The sequence below is a fragment of the Schistosoma mansoni genome, chromosome 3 (assembly GCF_000237925.1).
Source record: "Schistosoma mansoni strain Puerto Rico chromosome 3, complete genome".
NCBI classification, from domain to species: Eukaryota; Metazoa; Platyhelminthes; class Trematoda; order Strigeidida; family Schistosomatidae; genus Schistosoma; species Schistosoma mansoni.
In genome coordinates, this window is record NC_031497.1 from 11,802,741 (window position 1) to 11,824,095 (window position 21,355).

The 21,355-nt window shown below is 34.0% G+C and overlaps 1 protein-coding gene across 1 annotated transcript; it reads left to right on the forward strand.

Moving 5' to 3' along the window:
* Nucleotides 1-522: 522 nt before the first annotated feature.
* Nucleotides 523-14,032, forward strand: Smp_085070 (hypothetical protein; the record flags this gene model as incomplete). Its single annotated transcript, XM_018799228.1, has 9 exons — nucleotides 523-694; nucleotides 787-1,509; nucleotides 2,339-3,274; nucleotides 3,511-3,785; nucleotides 8,200-8,464; nucleotides 10,140-10,546; nucleotides 11,780-12,079; nucleotides 12,430-12,918; nucleotides 13,519-14,032. Coding segments are annotated over 9 exons (3,852 nt in total), but the record flags the coding sequence as incomplete, so codon positions are not given.
* Nucleotides 14,033-21,355: the final 7,323 nt, after the last annotated feature.

The window sequence follows — 21,355 nt, forward strand, 5'->3', positions numbered from 1 at the left end:
CAATCATAAACAACGTAAAACCTAGTATATATGTGTATGTTCAAAGTTGCCACATCAATTCAATACTGCAGGGTGGGATCATTAAGATGACTATCAAAGTGTTAGCATACCTCAAATTCGCCGGGAGAGTGTCAGAAATGAAATAAAATGGCAGTATAATCACAGAGAAATGATAAGGTACTACAAAAATGTTAAGTAATTAAATCTAGGCCAATGGTATCTGTTATCCGCCTTTTCAGTACTTAAGGAAACGAAGGCTTGAAAAAACGGATATTGGGATTTTCTAGATATATTCCCATTATTTACCCATCCATTTAATTAATTAGCGCACAAAATACCGACTTAGGTTTCTCCCAAAATTATTTCTTTTCTTTCTAACTCTTCTTGATCGTACTGTTAATTTATAAACTTCCCATGTTATTGTTAGTTTCATCTCAAATTGTTCTAACTGTTATTCATATACTCCTTCCAAAATGTCTGTACTGAGTTAATATCTCAATCGTAATTGTAAACATTTACAGGGAAAGTGACTACGGTTCACAGTCAACACGTAGTTCTTTATCATTCGCTGTTAAACGTTCTGGTTTGTCAAATAAACTCTCCCATACTACGCACTTTGAACGCAACAATTCAAACGATCAAAGCGAGATCGAGTCTTACTCATGTGATAGTAAATCTGAATCGTCACATACAGGTGAGCAAAGTTAATTGATAAGTGTGCTTCTTTCAGATATTGAGTTCCTATGATTCTCAACTTTCAATTACCGAATTTTCCTTTTTTTGCAGATTTTAAATCTAACCAAAGGGAGTCCCATACCAAGAACAATGCGATAGCTAAATCTTCGCTGAGTACGAGATGCACTCTTTCAGCTCGTATTCCTGATGATTGTTGCGATCATAAAAGTACTAAGTCGCCGTACAAAAAATCTAGGAAAAGTGATACTAGTGCTTACCATACTCCTACTAATTCTCGCGAGCGCGAAAAGTCAAAAAGCAGTTTCGATGCTACGGATTATACTTCAAGTAATCCAGTCGATAAAAGTCCTTCCAGTAAATACTCTGTATCGGTTAAACACAGCTCAGATGCCTGTGTATCTTACTCCGAAAAACATACATCGTACTCTGATCAAAAACAGAACCAAGTTGGTTCAAATACTCTTGTCGCTTATAATAGTACTGACGACGAATTGCCTCATGGTAATAAAGAACATTCACATGTGAAACGTAAAATAAGGCGGAAGGTTGATGATCAGTCACAGTGTAAAGATCATAGTTTGTCGGAAACTCGTCCTAGCAATCTTAGTTCGTCGTCAAATCAATTAACTCCTGGGAAGACAAATAGCGTCAGAGTTATCAAAGGTACTGCAAGATCTACGTGGGATTCAAGTGATAGTGATTTTGACTCTTCAGTTGTACATACAGAGAAAGTTAGTGAAAATGAGCATACCACCTCCCCAGATAATCACCAGAAATCAAATTCCTTAGAGACTTCACATAAAGCGTCTCGTCGTAAGTATCATTTGTTTATCTTCTATTTATTCCTTTATAATTTATCTGGAGGCATTTGCTATTTATTGGACGTTTTCTTTATCAATCATTTATAGATACCTATAGGAAGAGAAATACATTGTAAATATTCTTATATTGTCACTCACAGTTATAAAATAATAAGCTAAACGATGAAATGTGAACTAAGATACATCAAATAGGGTTTAGTTTATAAACCTTTTTATCTAAAACACTATAAAACATGGTTGGGAAACTCAAATTTGAACATAGCTTTTCTTAAATCATGGTTACTAATAAACTGCTTTAGTGGGAGTATATTAGAAACTATCATCATCACCTTCATATACTACAATTATAGCTCAAAAACAGATTTCCTGTTTATAAAATATTTATCTACAGCGATTATACGTTTGTGCACTGCGCTAATACTTTTGTTACTCCGATTTCAATACTCCGGACGAAACTACTGTTCTTTTATTCCTCCCCCACTTACTAAAATAAAGACACCAGTTTTGCGAATGAACCGTTTTGATGTTCACTCAATGTAATTTGAGATTGCATATCCCTAACATGGACTATGTATTGTTTTGATAGTGTATTGAGATTACAAGTCATTAATCTCAGAATAAGAATTTTGGTATATATCCAAAAACGGTTCACTTGTATTAATGAAAAGTCAAGAGATTGTTTGTGATCATTCATAGTCTTACAAGGTTTATTGACTTAAAATGTCATGTTGACCAATTTTCACATTCATATTCGTTTGCGTTTTAATGAATGGTATTAAAATGGTTTATATGCATTTTATGTTTCTGTTCATATTGCTCAGCCTTAAACAAGTCCAGTCTGTCAAAAGAAGCAAAAAGTGATTTAACTACGAAAAAGAAGGATTGTAGGCACCAAGACGGTTCTAGCAAATGTGACCCAGTCAATTCGAATGAATCGCATTCAAAATTATCTGGTAGAAATTCACATCATAGAAGACGTAGAAAGAATTCGGATCGTCACCACTCCACAAGTTGTCGAAGGAAGTCTATTTCATCAGGAGGTTCTGATGTCTCTCAATGTTGCAACAATCGAGGAACTTCTCGTACAAAGAGCACTAATGAAGGCGTAACACAGAAAAATCGTAGACGTTCACGCTCTCATAGATCATCCTCGTATCATTCTTCTGCCAGTAGGTCGCGTTATTCCTCTCGTTCAGAATCTTCTCATAAATACAATCGACGCAAGCGTAGTTACAATGAGTCGAAGTCCTACAGTTCTAGGTCGTCTGCTCGTACTTCTTGTTCATTTCGTTCAAGTTACAGTTCAAGATCAAGCTCTGTAAGAACTCGACGCCATAGACATGCTAGATCTTTTTATCGGAGAAGGCATAGGCGTAGAAGCTACTCTCTTCGTTCACGATCTCGCTCAAGAAGTTGGCATTCAACAGATTCCAGTTTTTCTTCACAGTCTTCTCTCTCGTCACGTTCTCGTTATTTTTCACGTCGAAACACCTCTAAAAATCGTTCTCTCTCTCGTCGTTCTCGTACTCCTCTATACCGACCCACTTCATCTATCACAAAAGTTTCAGAAGATAATTTGCGAACTCCACCAGAACATCGTCTCGCTCGTCTTGGAGTTGGACCAGTGAGTAAAGATAATGTATCAGATGGTAGGATGAATAGTCCTTATACAGACTCGAAATCCATTTCCTACATACCAAGCGTCGATGAGACCGTTTCAGCAGCTGTCAATAGAGTTGTGGGTGGCGAGAAATCTAGTAAGTACTAATGTGGATTCTTTTAACCTTCTAAATTTTTTCAGACGATGATATTTATCATTGTAATTACTACTTTAAATGGCTGTATTCAATATGATATATTTATTCTAATATGTAATTATCAGCATGCAATATTTCTCTTACTTAGTGCATTAGATGACTAGTTTACTAAGAGTTTTGTTTTCTAAAATAGTATTGGCTAACTAAATTTCATTCGTAATGTTACTTCGTTTCAGAGTATCGAAAGTCATCACATGAATCTACCACAACGAATAATAACAATGATAGTAACAATTTAAAATCTATCCACAATTCTAAATCATCTGTTGAACGTAATAGTGATTCACATTCACAACCACCGTCTTCACCTGGTGTGGTACAGTTAAGTAATAAAACGTCCAGTCCTTCGGTACTCGTGGATATACCACTACCTCAAGATGCACACCATCAAACCACTGATAATTCAGACAGGAGTCATACGAACAAATCTGTCCCTTATATTGGACCACAGGTAGGTTTGCGTTTGTTTTATTCCACGTTCTTAAACAAAGATACATTGTTAAGGAAAAGAAAAATACTTTTTTTATTAGTGCTAAGAAATTTTTAGTTCTCATTTAAGTGTTATGAACAGATTTCGCCATTACATAATATCACAGTGTGTTATTGTTCCATGAACATCTATAGTTCATACTCTTAACTTCAGTCAGTCAGTCACAACGTAGAACTCAGTACGTACGTACATCAGTTCGAGTTGCAATACCAAATTAAAACAGAGATGCAGTTGTCGATTCAAATCCCATAGCCGTAGAAGTAGTAAAAGTATAAGCAGTAATCCAAAAGATTAGGGTTTAAAGATGTTATTCAAGGAGTATGATTCAGTGAAATAAATTTGGAAAGCGAAAAAAGATAGAGACATGAATAATTCAGAAGATAAGAATTTGACAGGACACAAAGGGTGGATGCACCTTCGCCATTGCAAACGATTTTGAGCCATATCATTCAAAGTCTCTAACCATGGGTTACTATTCTTTCGCGGATCCCAACCAGGTAGTCTACACCTACCAACATGGCTCAGTCCACTTGTCAGTCACTTCACGGATTTGTGCCACGTTTTGATCTGGCCACCCCTAACTTTTTTCCAACCTACTCCTATACCATAAAACATCTAACATTGGGGCAGTCGGTGGTCGGGCAAGAGTAACACATGTCCCAGCCATCTCAACTGATGAAGTTTCACTACTTCATCAATCGATTTGCCATCCTTACCTAGTACCTGTTTCCTAGAAACTGCATTACTTACTCGGTGGTCCCAGGATATACGAGCAATGCTTCAAAGACATCTATGATCGAATACTAGTAACCTACGAATATCCTCTACTCTTACCGGCCATGTCTCACTGCCATAAAGGAGGACGGAACGAACTGCCGCACAGTATACCCGTCCTTTGATTGGTAGACGGATATCTCACCTATGCCATAAATGACACAGAATCTTTAGTAGTTTTCATAACGATCCTAAATTTTTATAGTAATCACTTTAATATGGCAAAAATTTTCAAACTTTACTACGCTAGGATGACCTTACCGGATTTATCATTGAGTTTTGTCCGATCTGTTTCCAGACCTCATTGCAAATTAGTTCATCAAATGTAATCAATGGTCTTTGGAAACAGTGTTTAGAGTTGTCGAGTGTGAGTCACTTTAAAGCAGACAAATTATAAGCCTCATACCCTTTTGTGAACTACTGTTGTCTTCCAAATTTTAAACCCGTATGCCGTATACTTCATTACTACAAACTGTGCTAAACGTTTGGATCATTTGTTGATAATTTAGTGTACAAATCAATCAAAATAAACCTAATAGTGTAATTAATAATTTCAGTGCTCAAACTTTGAGCCCTTGATTTAGTTCCTAACTGCTACAGTTCCATTCACCAATTATTTTAGTTACCATGTAAATAATACAATTTACAGTTTGTGTGTCGAGTGACATAAACTGTGTTTACTCAAAGCTACTTTCTGTCCTCGGTCATTGTTTTTGATGAAGGCATCATTCCACATAGGTAGGCGATAAACTTTACTCTTCACCAAACTTTTGACAAAAATGAATCACTTCTTTATCAGTATTCCGCTAATTATGATGAACTCCTTTACAAATTGTGCAAAAGTATTGAGAAAATAGGTTAGTTTGATAATTGTTCACCTTATCTTTGGTCACATTAGAAAACAATTGTTTTCTGTTTCAATGAAACTTATTCACGTTTTCATTTACATCTTCCTTCTCTAAGAAACGAATTACAATTTTTCAAGGTAACTTATAAGATGTGGGAATGTAAAAAGACTCTATTTTATACTTATAAAAAAAACTTTTTGATTGATTATTCTTCCATTACCCTTCAGAATGTATTGTCTGTATTTTGTTTCAGAACTATCATCCATCACGTTTATCACATACTACACCAGTGTTTGTTACACAACTATTTATATTTTCAACTATTTATTGTTTTGTCTTTTTCAAAATTTTCTTACGAATTTACAAATGTCTATTGTTTACGTTTTAATCATGCACATAGATAAATAAAATAAAGAAATCAATGTTTATCTGGTTATTAGTTGGAAGAACAAGTATATTTTTTTTACCTTTTGAAAAATTTATTTTATTATATTCATTTACCTAACCTACTTTTCTGTTTATGCATGCTTGCTCTTTAATAATTTCTTTTGCTTATAAATAGAAGTTTATTAATAATATTATAATGTTTATGCTTGTGCATTGGTTTGCTTTTTTTTTTCTCTAAATAGTCTTTTGGCAAACAATATATATATATTCAGACAAGCCACTGATTTTCTAGTTCATGTAAATTAATTCTCACACAATCATAAATAGGTGCATGTTTCACAAATTGTTGACAATGCTATTGATTTTTCAAATATTTAATTGACAGATTTTTTCTTCTTATACTCATATACAAAAATGTATATCTATGTATTTTTTTTTATCACATATCAATAACTTCAGTGTATAAAGATTTTTTTCACTCTTTACTTCTATATCCTAACTTCGATTTCTTTTTAATTTCACTTATATGAATTTCATCCTATTCCTTCTAGTCAGTCGTATGAAAATATATTCTTTGTAAAATTATACTTAAAATAACTAAGAATCTAAACGTTCATTTGTGTAAAATAATTCCAACAATATTGATATTAGTCGTATTATTGATTGCTGATCAAGGTGCATTGAATATTGATTATCTTATTGGTTCATAAGTATATGTTGATAGTGTTTTCCAAGCAATATATCCTACTGATCATTATGAATAATATTTATTTTAATTTTGTTTGTAGACAAGTATTTTGTATTGTAAAGTCTATAATGTCATTCATTTGCTAGACAACATTAAAGTCGGATTGGAAATGTTTGTTTTCATGTTTTTGATAAGCTTCATGAATTCAACGCATTCCCACTTTTGATTGTATTTACTAATTATCCTTAGCCAAATAATTGTTGTGGATAGATTACCAAAATAATACTCTACCATAAGTTAGTTCCTTGGACCTTAGTGGATTAGTGTTTTAGTGAAAGTAATTCCGTTTTAAGTCGTAGATTCGAACGTCACTTCATCTACTGGGGTTCTTATAATCTGTTGGTATCACCAACCCTCACATCAAGTGAAGCTCATAAGAAAGTTTATAAATTTGTAGTTGGTGAATAAGTACCATTTCTTGAATTATATCTAGGTAGCTATAGAATGATTTATGACCATTTAGATCACAGACCTAGGACTTGAAATTAGGTAGACAATTTAAATAAATTCACACTTTTTTTTACCTCAGCCAGTTTCTTTTGAGTTTTGGTATTTAAAACTCCTTTTTTATATGATGCTAACGTGTTTACTAAACAAATAAGTGTACTTCAAGAATCTGATTTGTAACCTTCATTGAACTCTCTCCTGAAAGAGTAATATTTATCTTGGGTACTTTCATCTTCGTTTCAATTTTTTGATCATTCATCCACTTATTATCTGTATTTGCAAAGTACACTCAATTTCTTTCACAACTTAGAAATAATATTCTTTTAGGAATTTATCAGGTATCTCTTCAATCGAAATACAGAAGCTGAAAATCCTTTCTGTGAATTTTGTAATATGGTTTAGTTGACTCTACTTTTGTTTGGAATCACTGTTTAGCGGGATGCGGTGTCGAAGTTGCAACAATTGTCGGACAGAGTGAAGAGTTTCAGCGCATCGGATGCACGGTGTTTGGAGAACACTGTAAAATTAATCGAAAAGAGAATTCAGATTGCAGAACACACCGGAAGGTGCAAATGGACGATTGAAAGCTATGTATATGTGTTATGTAAATACTTTGTAACTTCTCGCAATTAATATACATTCCTCTTGCCTATTGTCGCGTTTCACAATGGGATTATTATTTTCAATTTTACTGTAGTGCTACAAAGAGATAAAAAAAGCAGTCCGTTTTATAGGTACAATTGGTAAATTGGATAAAGGTGTTTCTAATTACTAGATAAATATACTTGGCACTCTCAATTACAACGTAGATTCATTAAATAATATAGATTTCACATATTCTCATTAAACCATTTTTCAGGCTGCTTCGTATTGATCATTTATTGAGATATACTTATCTACCAATTTGACCATATAGTTTTTTTTCTCGATTAATTACCGAAAAAGTAATAATTGTGTTATTCTGACACAAGTTGTTTGGTTTTTTCATTCTCCTTGCGCATGATTTATCTTTTACTTTTGTTACAATTTACAGTCTATCGTAATCCCACTGATTGTAATTATCACAATATATACTGACAGGTTTTCTAGGCATTCTGTTTCATGTTTTCACTTCACCTATCCAAGTGCTTCATAAAAATATCTCTTTTTATTCGTACTTTCTGTGTATAAGGTTCCTCCGGAACTAGCCAAACGCTTTGGCTTATCAGTTAGTGACACTACAACAAAGTTGGAGGTCGGTGATCCTCTAACCTCAGTTTCAAGTGGTAATCATGCGGAGATTAGTTCAGATTCTATCCAATTACAGAATACTCCTAACTCATCTTCTGGTACCGTTTTGGTTGCGTCATCTGTTAAAAGTAGTAATGCTTCGGAGGTAGCCAGTTTCAACCCTCCAGAATTTACAATCCCACCTGAACAGGTTGAATTATATAGACGTATGTAGAGATTCTATTTATAATAGTTCAAGTCATTCATAAACTTTTTTAAATATCTATTTTATACTACTTCTCGAATATTCCTTTAGTAAGCCAAATTACGATAAACCTCTGATACATTAAATTAGTTGGTAAGTATTCTGTTGGTTGACCGTCAAAAATCAACGTAGAGATACTACAGTTCTTATAGATACTGTCATCCCTTTTTGAACTTATTCTAAAAGTGTGGAGCTATCTCGCCTCACCCTCGTATGTTTGGAACTCAGCAAGTGAATGTCTAAATCCTCACAATAATGACGAAATTCAAATTATAGTTACAGGTTAGCTGATGGCTCATTACCTGGCTCACATTAGTCAAACTCAAATCCAAAACTAAATGTTGTTAAAACAAATGAAAAGCAACACCAGTAAAAATTTAGAGATTATTTGAGATTCGGCATCTATATCTTCCTTTACTCATGGTTCTAAGTAACGTTTAAAATGGATACTGTGCTGGTTTGTTACTTTTTTCCAGGTGAACATTACCTATTAAAAAAAATAACTTAATATCAATCATATGATCGTTTGGCGCTGATCAGTTTATAACAAAAATAGTGGTAATGATAGTAATACTAATAATTACTAATCTTACTTAATAGAAGCTGTTAACGCGACTGTTATAATTTCACTTATTACAACTAAGCTATTCCTATTGCTTAGTAATCTCGGACACCAATTCACTCGTCAAGTCCCCAGATCAGAACACGGTTGAACAGGAACGAAATTGTATTCCAAATAACAAGGGTAGATGGAAGTAAAAGACACAATAAAAAACATTAGTATATTTATATTTTTTACATGACAATATTCTAGGCTTCTCCAAGTTTCCATAAGCGCTGATTGGATAAGAAATAACTAACCAGTGTGCAACAATACAATCGTTCATGGAACGTGATTTAATCCAATCTATGTCCCGCTAACAGCGACCATTAGCAATAGCCACCTATGCTCCCATTCTAAATACTTGACATTTTTTGTTGCCAACCTTAGATTATTAAAGCACTTATAACTTTTATCAGTAAACCTTTCAATGCGATTCATCTAGGCTGTTGGATTATTTTATTAATTGCTCTGGATAATTATATTTTAATCGTTAATTGGATCTAAAGTTAAGACATTAATACTTCTCAGGTTATTGTCCGACAAAAAGTTTCTTACATAGTGTTCAGTACTCTTACAATTTATTTAGAGCTTCACCTTTTCCGGAATAATGTATTTCTTCATATCGAGTAATTTGATTTTATGGTGCTTATTTAATGTCCGTTAGGGCGCATGATGGGGGTTTGTGATCATTTGGATAAAAGGTTAAATTTAATCATTATTCGCTGGGAAGACATCCATTCCCAAAGCAAATACAAATTTCGGTCAATGTGTCCCTTTTTGCCCACATAACTTTATGAGTATCTTCACGTGCATCAATCGATTAAGAGTCACTCTTAATCAACGTAAAACCTATCTTAAGTTGCCAAACAATGTTAGTACAGCAAGATAAAATTATCATGACAAAGACTAGAGTAGTAGAAATAATAACAGTATCAGTATCAACCGGGGACTAATAAAAAATCACTACAAAATTAAACGGCAAGCTCTCTGTCGTAACTATATCGAGAATTTTTGTCACTTTTTACCATTTTAGCGTTACAAGAGCAAGCTAAAGAACATGCTTTACGTCGGAGTGGGATTCTGATGCCTGATGAGTCAAGAATAAATCAAATTCCCTGTGAATATAATTTTCTACAACAACAACAAGTACAACGACAGTTAGCGCTTCTTCAACAACAACAACAGCAACAAAGCCAAGCCTCCATTGTATTTACTCCTGCTAATGTTATTTATTCATCTCCTTCGTTATTACCCTTATATGCTGCTGCAAATACTCCATTAATCTCAACCATACCAAGTGGTAACATAACAACTCCTGGTAATATTACTGAAACTGCAGTTCCACAACAATTATCAGCTGAAGCAATACTTTTAAAGCAACAGCAGTTGCAACAACACCAACAATTATCTGCTCTGTGTGGAGCTACATATCAACATCAGGTATGTTTATTTTGTGTATTTGCATCGAGTTTTCACACTATTTCTTCTTTACATGATAAAACTTTGGTTCTCACTTGATTATTTTAATAAGTTGGTCTCTAGGCGTTCATTTAATGGTACCTTTAGTTGGGTAAACATGATGATCGTTGTGTTATAGTCTACTGAAAATTCTTTTGGTATTTTATTTTCAACGTAAAATATCTTTCATATATCAAAATAGTTTTCGTAGTTATTCATATTTACTAGAGTGTGAAACAATCGAGCAAATTAAGACCATATTAACAAAAACTATAGTATATGATCATTTGTTTTTCAGTAATGAATTAATTTTTGATCCATGTCAAGGTTTACTTAGTATTCACTTATAATATTTGATATTGTTTGGGTTTGATAGATTCAATTCTTTTGTTAATGTTTCTGTCTTTCAGGTCAGATAATTTGAACTTCAGTGGTTATGTTAATTTGTGAGAAATAATATTTTAAAAGACTTTTGAAACCTTATTGATATTTGTAAAATGTATTGGTACATAAAAGTTAGTTGCAATGAGGCGCTAGGATTCGTGCTACCTTTTTTTCTGAATCTTCATTATAGTAATATTTTGTACTTCACGATTTCGTCCGTTTCTTGTGAAATTTATGTGTACCCAATATTTGATTTATTACTTCTATTAATATTTATTATTTTATATCCTTCAATCTCCATCTTTTTAATTTTCTGTGGCTGTTCTGATATGATTTATCACAATTTGGACCGATGCATATTTACCCGGTCAGTCAGTCAGCTACAACGTAGGACCAGGCACTCATATGCATCGGTCCAAGTTGCCATACCTCGTTAGCACAACAAGATGAACACGGAATTCATAGAAGTAGGTAATTTAGTCATGGTAATATATCAAGGTTGTATATAAGATATTTATCCGGATCTCTAAGTTGTTGCTGAAAGACTGATAACCAGTCATGCGGATTTCCATTTTTATAAATTAGATTTCAGCATAACTGTACAAATCATTTATCTAGTATGTTATCCGATGCTTTCTTCATTCATATTCAAGGATAATAAAAGAAAAATTCTTCCAGATTTATTGCAGTATACATCCACCTAAGCTGCAATTCTCAAAATGTTTGCTCAATATTATAAATTTCAATCCCTTTTTTACTACTATTCCCGTTTTCCATTTTCTGGTAATTTTTGATATTTCTCATGTAATTTTATTTTAACTTTGTAATTAGGCTAATGGAAACGAAGCTTCACAAATATGTCTCGGATCTGTCAATAATCCACATATTACATCCAGTCTATCAGTAGAGCAGCCTAATACATCCACATCACTCTCTGGTAACGTTAAACCAGAAGTCAATCAGCTATCTGCATCCATTCAACAAGCACAATTACAACAACTAATTGCGGCAGCTGCATTACAATCAGTTGTTCAAGCTAATAACAATAATAATATTCATTCCTCAGCAAATACAATTCAGTCAGTCAATCAACAACAGTTACTGAACCAGTTGATTGCTCAACAATCTCAGGTAAGTTTAAATATGCTTGGTAGTTCATGAAAGCTGTATTTTTGAAGTCGTAGTCTTAAGTTTACCTAGTTCGACACTAATAGGCAATGAATTCTAATCACATTATACTCTGTGGTTTTTCCACTCGACTTTCTTCATCAATCATTTGCATTATAATATACGTTATTACATTGATATTGACGAAAAAATCTTGGCATGATATGACTACGGTATTTCTACATATCTATCATTCAGTGAGTATAATCTGTATTTCCTGACCCTATTTTCGTATTCCTCTGTTGTATAATTAGTATTCATTGTTTGTATCTGGGTTTTATGATTCCATTTTTCATGGTTAAATTACATTTTAGCTATCCGGATTCAATATTGCTCCAAATTTAGTAACAGCTTCTCTGTTAGCTGCACAACACCAACAAAAGCAGCTAATAGCTCAATGGCAGAAACGTGCTCTAGCTTTGGCAACAACAAGTTCCGCTAGTGATCACTTAAAGAGCGTTCAAGAAAGACGACTTCCTGTCATCACTCCAGGTACTGCTACTCCTGCTAATTTGACTGTCGCTACTCCTACTAGCTTAGCTTCTATCATTAACACTGCCAATTCATTACCAGCTGCATTACAGTTAGGCCTCTTAAGATCTGGTCTCAATACTTCTATTCTTTCCAGTGGTGCAGTTAATCCATCGACCCAAAATCAAATAGCTTCTATGGCCGCAATAATTGCTGCAGCACAACAGCACCAGCAGCAACAACAGTGTCAACAAGCTACAGCTCTTTCAAATTCTCAGCAAAATCTTGTTGCGAGTTCAACACAATTTCCTGTTTCTTCTGCAAATTCAGAGGTACTTTTGTTGTGTTGTATTTTAAATTTTCCAAAGGGTGTAGGATCAGCAAAATATAATTTTTATGTTACTTTTATGTTCGCTTCCTGATATTAAATTACTACAGAACTAATTTCTCTGTTCTAAATCTCGTCAACATTTAACGTCAGTAGTTAATGTAGGTATGCTTTTTGGATCACATCAATATTGCTGCAGTATAATTGCATATGGGAATACAAATGTTTGAGTTCTTGAAATCGCAAACAACGTATCCAATAATAATTCTCTTCAATTATTCTAAACATCTTCGCTTAATAAAGTGAAGTATTCAGCATGGGTTTTATATCTAGTCAGAAATGTATAATCACTTTTGTTGTAATCATATACCTGTTAAACATAAAAATTAGTCAGTTTGTTCAAAATAAATTTAATTGGAAAAAATATACTAATGATCCTGAACCACCTAATATAATAAATATATTTTTGTTATATCTGAATGAGTAGAAAAATTGTATTTCTGACGTTTGGTGACAATGTAAGCCACTTCTTCAGAGTAGTGGAAAGTAATTCATTTTTTACCATTCCTATAACTTTTCTTCTTGATAATTTATTACTTTATAGTTTTCCAGTACTGCTGTACAGTCAAATTTGTTACCACAACAATTGCAACAGCGTTTATTATCATTGCAAGCGTCAATTTTACATCAGAGACAACAACAACAACAATTAGCTTCAATGAATAATGCAGCACTACTACAAGCTGTGATCGCCTCTTCCCAACAACAACAGCAACAGCAAATTGTTCAAAGTCAATTTCAGCAGCAACAACAACAAGCGGCTCTTGCTGCTATTTTAGCTGCACAAAGACAACAACAACAAGCAACTCAAGATCGTTTAAATAAATAAATGTGATGAATTATGAATATAATATTTGATTTATTGATTTGTAAAGATAAACTTGTATGATTTTTAATGAAAATTGTATATACTAATCAATTAGTCAGTATATAACAATGTGTTGACTTTTTTCTCTTTCTGAATGATATTTTATGTATAGTTTTAATTTGTGTGATTACAGTTTGATATTAATTACTTTCTGCCACGTAGTTTTGGTACAATCCTAAAGTGCTTGACTACAAGAAATTTCTTATATATATTTTATAAATTAGGGATATCTTATACTAAAACGAGTGAAATCAATGTCACCTAACACGGATAGCCTAACTACTTCGGTTCATTATCTTACATATTCACTGAAAATCTCATTTTAGACCAATGTCTGGAGTTGAGGGCTAGAGAGTAGAATTCCCAATCAGAAACGAACTTCAGTATTTTTTAAAGGTAAACAATATAACCGTGGCTGAAAATATCACATTCTGCTACCAAAAAGTCTGAAAAAAAACAAGTGAATACTGTCGATAATGTTTACGTCAATAGCTCTTACTGTAGAAAAGAGTAATGAGCATAAAGATTTATGATCAGCTTAGACAACTGTTCTGATAGTTTACTTTTTGTTGTGGGTCTACCCAAAGAACTATGTTTAGAAAGGGGACCTGAAATGTTATTGCTCGAAAATCCAAATATTCAGGCATTTCCATACAAGAGATTATAGAAATTCAATTATGTTAGACTCATCGGTCACGATCCAAAGGTCTTGACAGTCAAGAGATTTTCTCTAACAAGTAGAGCGGTGTTGCAGAAGTAGGAAATTGAAAAGGGTCCATCCTTGCGGTTGAATAATATTCCATTTCGTATTATGTGAGAATAACGAGTGGCTGTAACTGATAAAAATGCAACATTGAGTTCTATTTTAATATCCTCAAGAGAACGAACCGAAGTGTTCTAATCTACTTTCAGCACACCATCTAATAAATAAACTGACCAAAGATTGGTAATAGATTTACCTTTGATATAGTTTACTATCAGTATGGTGGTTTTCTTGTTTATAATAATAAACCGTTGAGAGTAACTATAATATTAACAATTACACCATTAGAAGAGTCTTAGTCACGTTAGGAGAACAACTGATTTCTGACAAAACGCATCACATGGTCCCTTTAGAGGTCATAGGACTCACTGGCTAAATGATTAGACAGGTAGACTATGGGTCAACGAATGCAACAAGACTGTCCAGTTAACGACTGCGACAGAAAAGACTATCTAAAGCGTGTGGAATTCACGTTCCCATGAACAATCAGGTGGTTCAACAACACTGATTGCGGTCAGCGGACCTGGTGGAAGAGGAGGGGGTAGTGTTAGCCCTGATCTGTAAGAATCAATAACACAGTGACAGTTTTATTAAACGTCTAGGACTGGTGATTCTTTTTTGAAACCAATCACGAAATTGTACTTTTTGACAAACAAAACCAGCTGTCTAAGTGATTCGTCTTTATCTTGTTACTACTGCGGTTCTTTCTGTATACGCTTACTGTTCCGTTTTCCTAAGTGACTGTTGCTTAATGCTTTATACTAATAGTATTAGTCTGTTTTTTAAACATTTAGAGTTTACAGGCTATATATATATAGTTTGTCTCTTTTGATTATAGCCACTCTAAGCCTGTGTTACGAAAGTTTAAAGACTTGTTCAAGAAATCCATCTATAGGCGAAATAGATCCTACACAGTCTTTTCAACCAGTCGAAGTCATTGGTTACGCATTCATGTGAATAAGTTGGATCTCTTTGTCACAACAGCTCGCAAGAGATAACGCAGGAACTAAAGCTAATTTCCACACAGGCGCACAGCGATATAGAAGTAGCAACATGAATATTAAGTGAGTTGGAAGAGTAATGGTAGTAAAGAATAAGGTTAGGAAAGAGGAAATCCAGTGGAAGTGTAAATATTGATACTCAACATTTAGGACAAGATAACGAATAAATCTATATGAGCTCCTGTCATCTACTGTAAGCCATTTCACTTGTGATCTTTAGCCATGCTTATCACAGAAACCCCAAGCAGATAATCTGCTCATACCAACGGTCGACAACTTGGTTTCACCACCACTAGTCTCCAACCTCCTGTATCATTCAAGTTTGGTAATTGAGATTACGCGAAGCACGTACTAGCCAAATAGGTTCTATAACCTTGATATTGGCTATATCTATTCGTTTTATTACAGATGGTCAGTACTAACTTATTGAAATGTACTTGTCGCTTTAATCAATCTTCATGAGGAAGTCTGTATGGAGCGTTTGGCAATTTATTTTCTTATCTAGATATTAAAGGTATATAAAAAAGGTAAAATGGACAAACTTTGGAATATTTCGTTGATGCCAGCAAATATACGTGGAATAACACGTTTTTGGCAGATTTCCCTTTTTGTTTATCCTTTGAAGAAACGGTAGATAATCACTTTGGAAATAATGAATACAGTGTATGATAAGTGAGAAGTTGTGGTAACTGAATCGGCAATAAACATTGGGATTTGAGGATAAATACTCAAGCAACCATCTTGTGGAAAGAAGTACTTTCTCACCTGTGAAATTCTCGTATCCGCGTAGTTTCCTGTATTGTCCCAGAATATCGTTTCCTTTTTTCCCAAATATGGTTTCAGATGCTGACTAATAAGAAATATGTGTATATTTCTGGGAAACATCACATTTCCATTACCTTGTAGTATGGGTTACTTATATCCACATAAGTAGTATATGGTCAGGCCCACTTCCAAGGTCTAAGCGTCTTGTTTATTTTGAGAACGATACATTAATAACGGAATTACGTGATATATGGGTTGCTGTGTAAATCTGTTTTTTAAAATAAGCTCAATAAACATGTTGAAGGATTGTAATGATATAATAAGAAGTGATTTGTTTTATATTTGCTCTTAAGTGACTGAGATAAATACGCTACTGACGAAAGTGATGATAAATCATTGGAATGATTTTAGTGCAACATGTGTGACAAGCAAGTTGTTATTCATTAGTTTTAGAGCAATAGTTGTTTTAACAGATGGCTGTCATTCAGTGGAGGGTTAATGATGGCCATTTTCGCCCCTTATAAATGTTCATAGAGGAAACTGCCATAAAATCAAGTGAATAAATTTCTTAAATGGATCTACTTCAATTTCTAGACACAAAACCAAATGAACTTCGATAAGTTTATGAATCATATAGAAAATGAATAGGTATGTGAGTTTCATTTGTAGTTTGTTAATATTCCGTCAGAAACTACTCATTTTCATTATCTGATTAGTTAAAAAGAATAGATTTCAGTAGTCATTAGTCCATGCACGTTAGTTTTATCATAAAATTTATGCCACTCAAAAAGTGGATTATTGTTCATTGAACTCAATCTATGTGGCAATGATTTTACAAGAAAGTCTCAATACCAATTAAATGCCGAGTTCAAATGTTACTTAAATGTGGTGTTTATGTGGACCAATAATTTTTTTGTATTGATGAGTGTTTTTATTTTGAATTCTAAATACAGTACATTCATTCCTGCCCATCTAATTCTTCTTGACCAAATTGCGTTGTTGCTGGGATTACTAGTTCATACTATAATTTAAATACTCTTAAACATCACAGTAAATCAGATAAGTAGTTATGTTCTTTTAAGTAATGATTACCTGACAAATACCTGATTGCAGTACTATTACTTAGTTGACTATTCTATTAGTTCATTAAAATATTACAGTCGACCATGCTCAAAAGAATGCGAAACAAGTTAGATATTGGTTTGTTTCTATGAGAGAAATTTATTTAACACTTTGTTAATCAGGAACGAAAGGATATAATGGACAATTAATGAGCTCCAACGATAACTGTCAATGGATAATCAAATTCATCGGGGAAAAAGAATGGCTTATGGTAGAACTATTCGACTGATCTTGTGATGATAAAGCATGGCATTTAAAGCTAGTTAATGGGGAATCTCTACCTGTAAATCAAGTTGCTCACCAATTTCATTTTATTTACACAAATATCTCCAAATAAGATCAGCATGGAATTCGAGATCATTTTGGAATTTATTAGTTTATTATTTATATGCAAATCACATGAAGAAGAACGATTTGTATATTTATTGATTATTATAATTACTATTTTTCGAAATTGCTAATTGAAGTTTAATGTAGAACGAATAAGATACAGCAAGTATATATGAATATTCAATTAAATCTTACGATTTATTTATTTTATCTGCTAACTTAATATTTAGTATTTTATACGTGAATCTATATTACGAACTTTTTCTTAATCTTGAATTCTGCTAATCATTTAGAAAACATACTATATACATATTGTTCAACTGTGATATTGAGTCCTAGTAGATTATACTCGACCTAAGCAAGTATTATTCACCACAAAATTCATTTTTAAGAGGGAAGAAGAACAGGTTCACAACTGATTCTGAAGATTTAATATAATACTAATTGTTAACTAAGCAAAACATTTATGGATATTAATTCCTTTTCAGCCGTAGCTTCTGCTTTGACATGGTGGTCGGACTTGCCAATCATAGTGACTTAATCAGACATTCGTTCTTTTAAATTTTATCATACCAATGAAGTTGGTTTGAAAACGATGAGAGTAGAATCATTAAAACTCAAGGGTTGTATGCGGAATCATTTTTCGTTAACAGGATTGTTACAACTACTTTAGTTTCTTTTTCAGATCCCTCAAGAAGTTCTCCTATCACGATATAGACATGTAGAACATGTCTACTACCCACAAACCTCTAACAGTACTCGAGTTTATCTTATCCACAATAAGACTTTTATTCTTCATATTATTTAAACTATCCCCATTATCAAGCCTTCTTCGATTATTCAACTTCCTTTCATATACATTTTGAGTTGAATTTCTGATTAAGTTAAAACAAAGCTTAGAGTGCCCAAGATATGAAATTGGTCCATGAAGTTATTGACCGTTGATCTGAGCCATACTAGTAGGTCCAGTTTACCTAGTTAGAGTCCCTACGATGATCATTAGCACTTGTTGGAGACGTTGTCTGACAACTGTCAGAACTGGTTGAAACAGTTAAAATTCATTCACTTATTTTAATATAGATCTTTAGTCCCAGTATTCCTTCATACATAACTTCTCATTGTCATTTATACTTAGTTGTTTCGATCGCTGCAGTATTGTTCTTGCTATTTCATCCCTTTGTGCTATGATATGACAGCTTCGGCCAACCAGAACTGTGCAGGGCTCTACAATGATTATTACTGACTGACCTTGAAATCTAGTCCCAATGCAGTACACTACACTTTCGGAATCAGCATACATTATTCCAGCATATTCATTCACCCAACCTTATCTACACAGTTTGGAGGACCAGGATGCTCCACCCTTCATAAATCAGGAAACCTATGGTACAGATATGATATCAGTTTGTCAATCGTGAGGCCGATTTAGGGCATAGAAGTCTATTCTATACTCCTCTAATGTTGTGAAAAATTGCACATGGGATTAAAGGACATTTGTAGGTCACTAGTATTTGACTTTAAATGTCACTGCTCGTATATGGTTCACCAACCGAGTATAGTTAGGCCTAAGGTACTGGGTTAAAAGGTCAGACTAATCAGTGGGATTTTGTAGTTTTATCGAATGAGTTGGTTATGATGTGCTTTATGTATGTCTAGCCACTGCCTATGCCGACTTGAAATGCTGGCAATTGGATTAAAATAAAGTGACGATAGATCAAGACATGACGAAAAACTTATGAACTCACCGACTGTCAGTCTGAGACCCGCCTAGTAGTCGTACACTATGGTTATCAGTGTTTGGTGGTATGTAATAAACTCGCTCACAGATGCTTTTATTCTATATTCCTTAACATTGTATTCCTCGATTTTATTGGTTCTAAACTGGTTGATGACATTCTTTCATAAACCTCAAACAATAATTTCAAGGGGTTTTGTTACTATGCTAGTTATGTGGAGTAATTATTGTGAAACTAATCTTCTGTGTAAGTTATGCTATGCTTGATGATTAACCCTGCAGTTGGAAATAAAAGAACATCAAATTCGTGCTGGCTACACAGCTTTTAAGTTTGTTTCTATTCATTTTCTCCTAAGTATACTTCCTGAAGTGATGAAAATGTTAGATTTGAAAATTTCTATTCATTCCTCTCTGTCAGTAAAATAAAATGTCAAAAATGTTTTTTTTAATATCATATAACTTCAACAGCATAAACGAAGTCCAAAAAGTAAATGTTCCAAATGATCAATCCTGTATGTACGATTGCACCTAGCAAGCCAACTTAGAATTTTTACTATTTGTCGGCGCTTTAATTGGGTTGGTCGACATAGAGGGTCCATCTGCTGGGGTTGGGAAATCCTGTTTCAAACCCACTGGTTCACATGGTCTCCAAAATCCCGGACAGCAAACGACTTATGAGTCTATTTTTGGTTATTGTTTGCCATGGGACAGTATCTCTTCACTTTACTTCAACACCTTGTGTATTAGGCCTCTAGGTCAAAGTGTCGAAGAGCAACCCCCCAAGAAAACCATCTGCCTACGTTTTTACATCCGAAGAGTACCCCTGACTTTTCTCAAATATGGTAACCAAAATTATGAAGAAATTAATATGCTTGCTCCTCTTCCCCTATTACTAAAGATATAATCAATATCCAGTTAATTCAAGTATTTCGTTCTACATTGCTTCACTTTGTTATTCCGTTTTCTTCCCACTGTTTTATCTTATGTTCAACTCGCTCAGTAGCTCGTTCACTTCGAAATAGCTTTCCCATCTAGGTGATCTCAAGTCGGTGACTAGCTGAAGTTTCGAATGTTTCCATCAGATATAAAGTCTAAACCAGCTTTCCTAAAATCACATGGGGCATTTTCACTACCCGCCTTCAACATCAACCAGTGACCTAGATCTTTCGACAGATAGGTCTAGCTACGTCCGTGGAAAGTCTTGACATTGATGTTAGCTATATATCCAAGATCCTTACTTAAGACTTTAATGAAGTACTACAAATTTGTTCTTAATCTGTTGATTTGAATACTTGTCTCGTGTCCATTCATCCAGTGACTCTATGACATTTTCATCCAGTTTGGCTGGCGTAGGTGGCATCAATCTATAGGACTCTCACGAATAGTCATTTATTTACTGTTATATTAGGAAGACCCATTTAAGTGATAAATTGGATTGGGGAACGATGTCTCTTCAAAACCCTCACATAAGCCCTGACAGATTAGTCAGTGTGGAATCGAGGACGAGTCCTACTAACAACCAAATTATCATGTTCAGAAATCGCATCCCAAAACCTTGTAGTGTTAGCCGAATATGTGGGTACCCATGTCGAGCGTTTATGTACAGAGAGTTGTTGGGGTGGCCAACTGGGATTAGTCAGATAACGGTGACCGTCTTGTGCAACTATGTGCATATCACAACTTGTTCCTGTCTAACACCAACTTCCAACACAGTTTTCGCAAATATGCTACCTGGCACCTTCTTTCTGCAACTGAAGACTACACTTAGACTGATTACATCAGAACCAGCTACCCTTG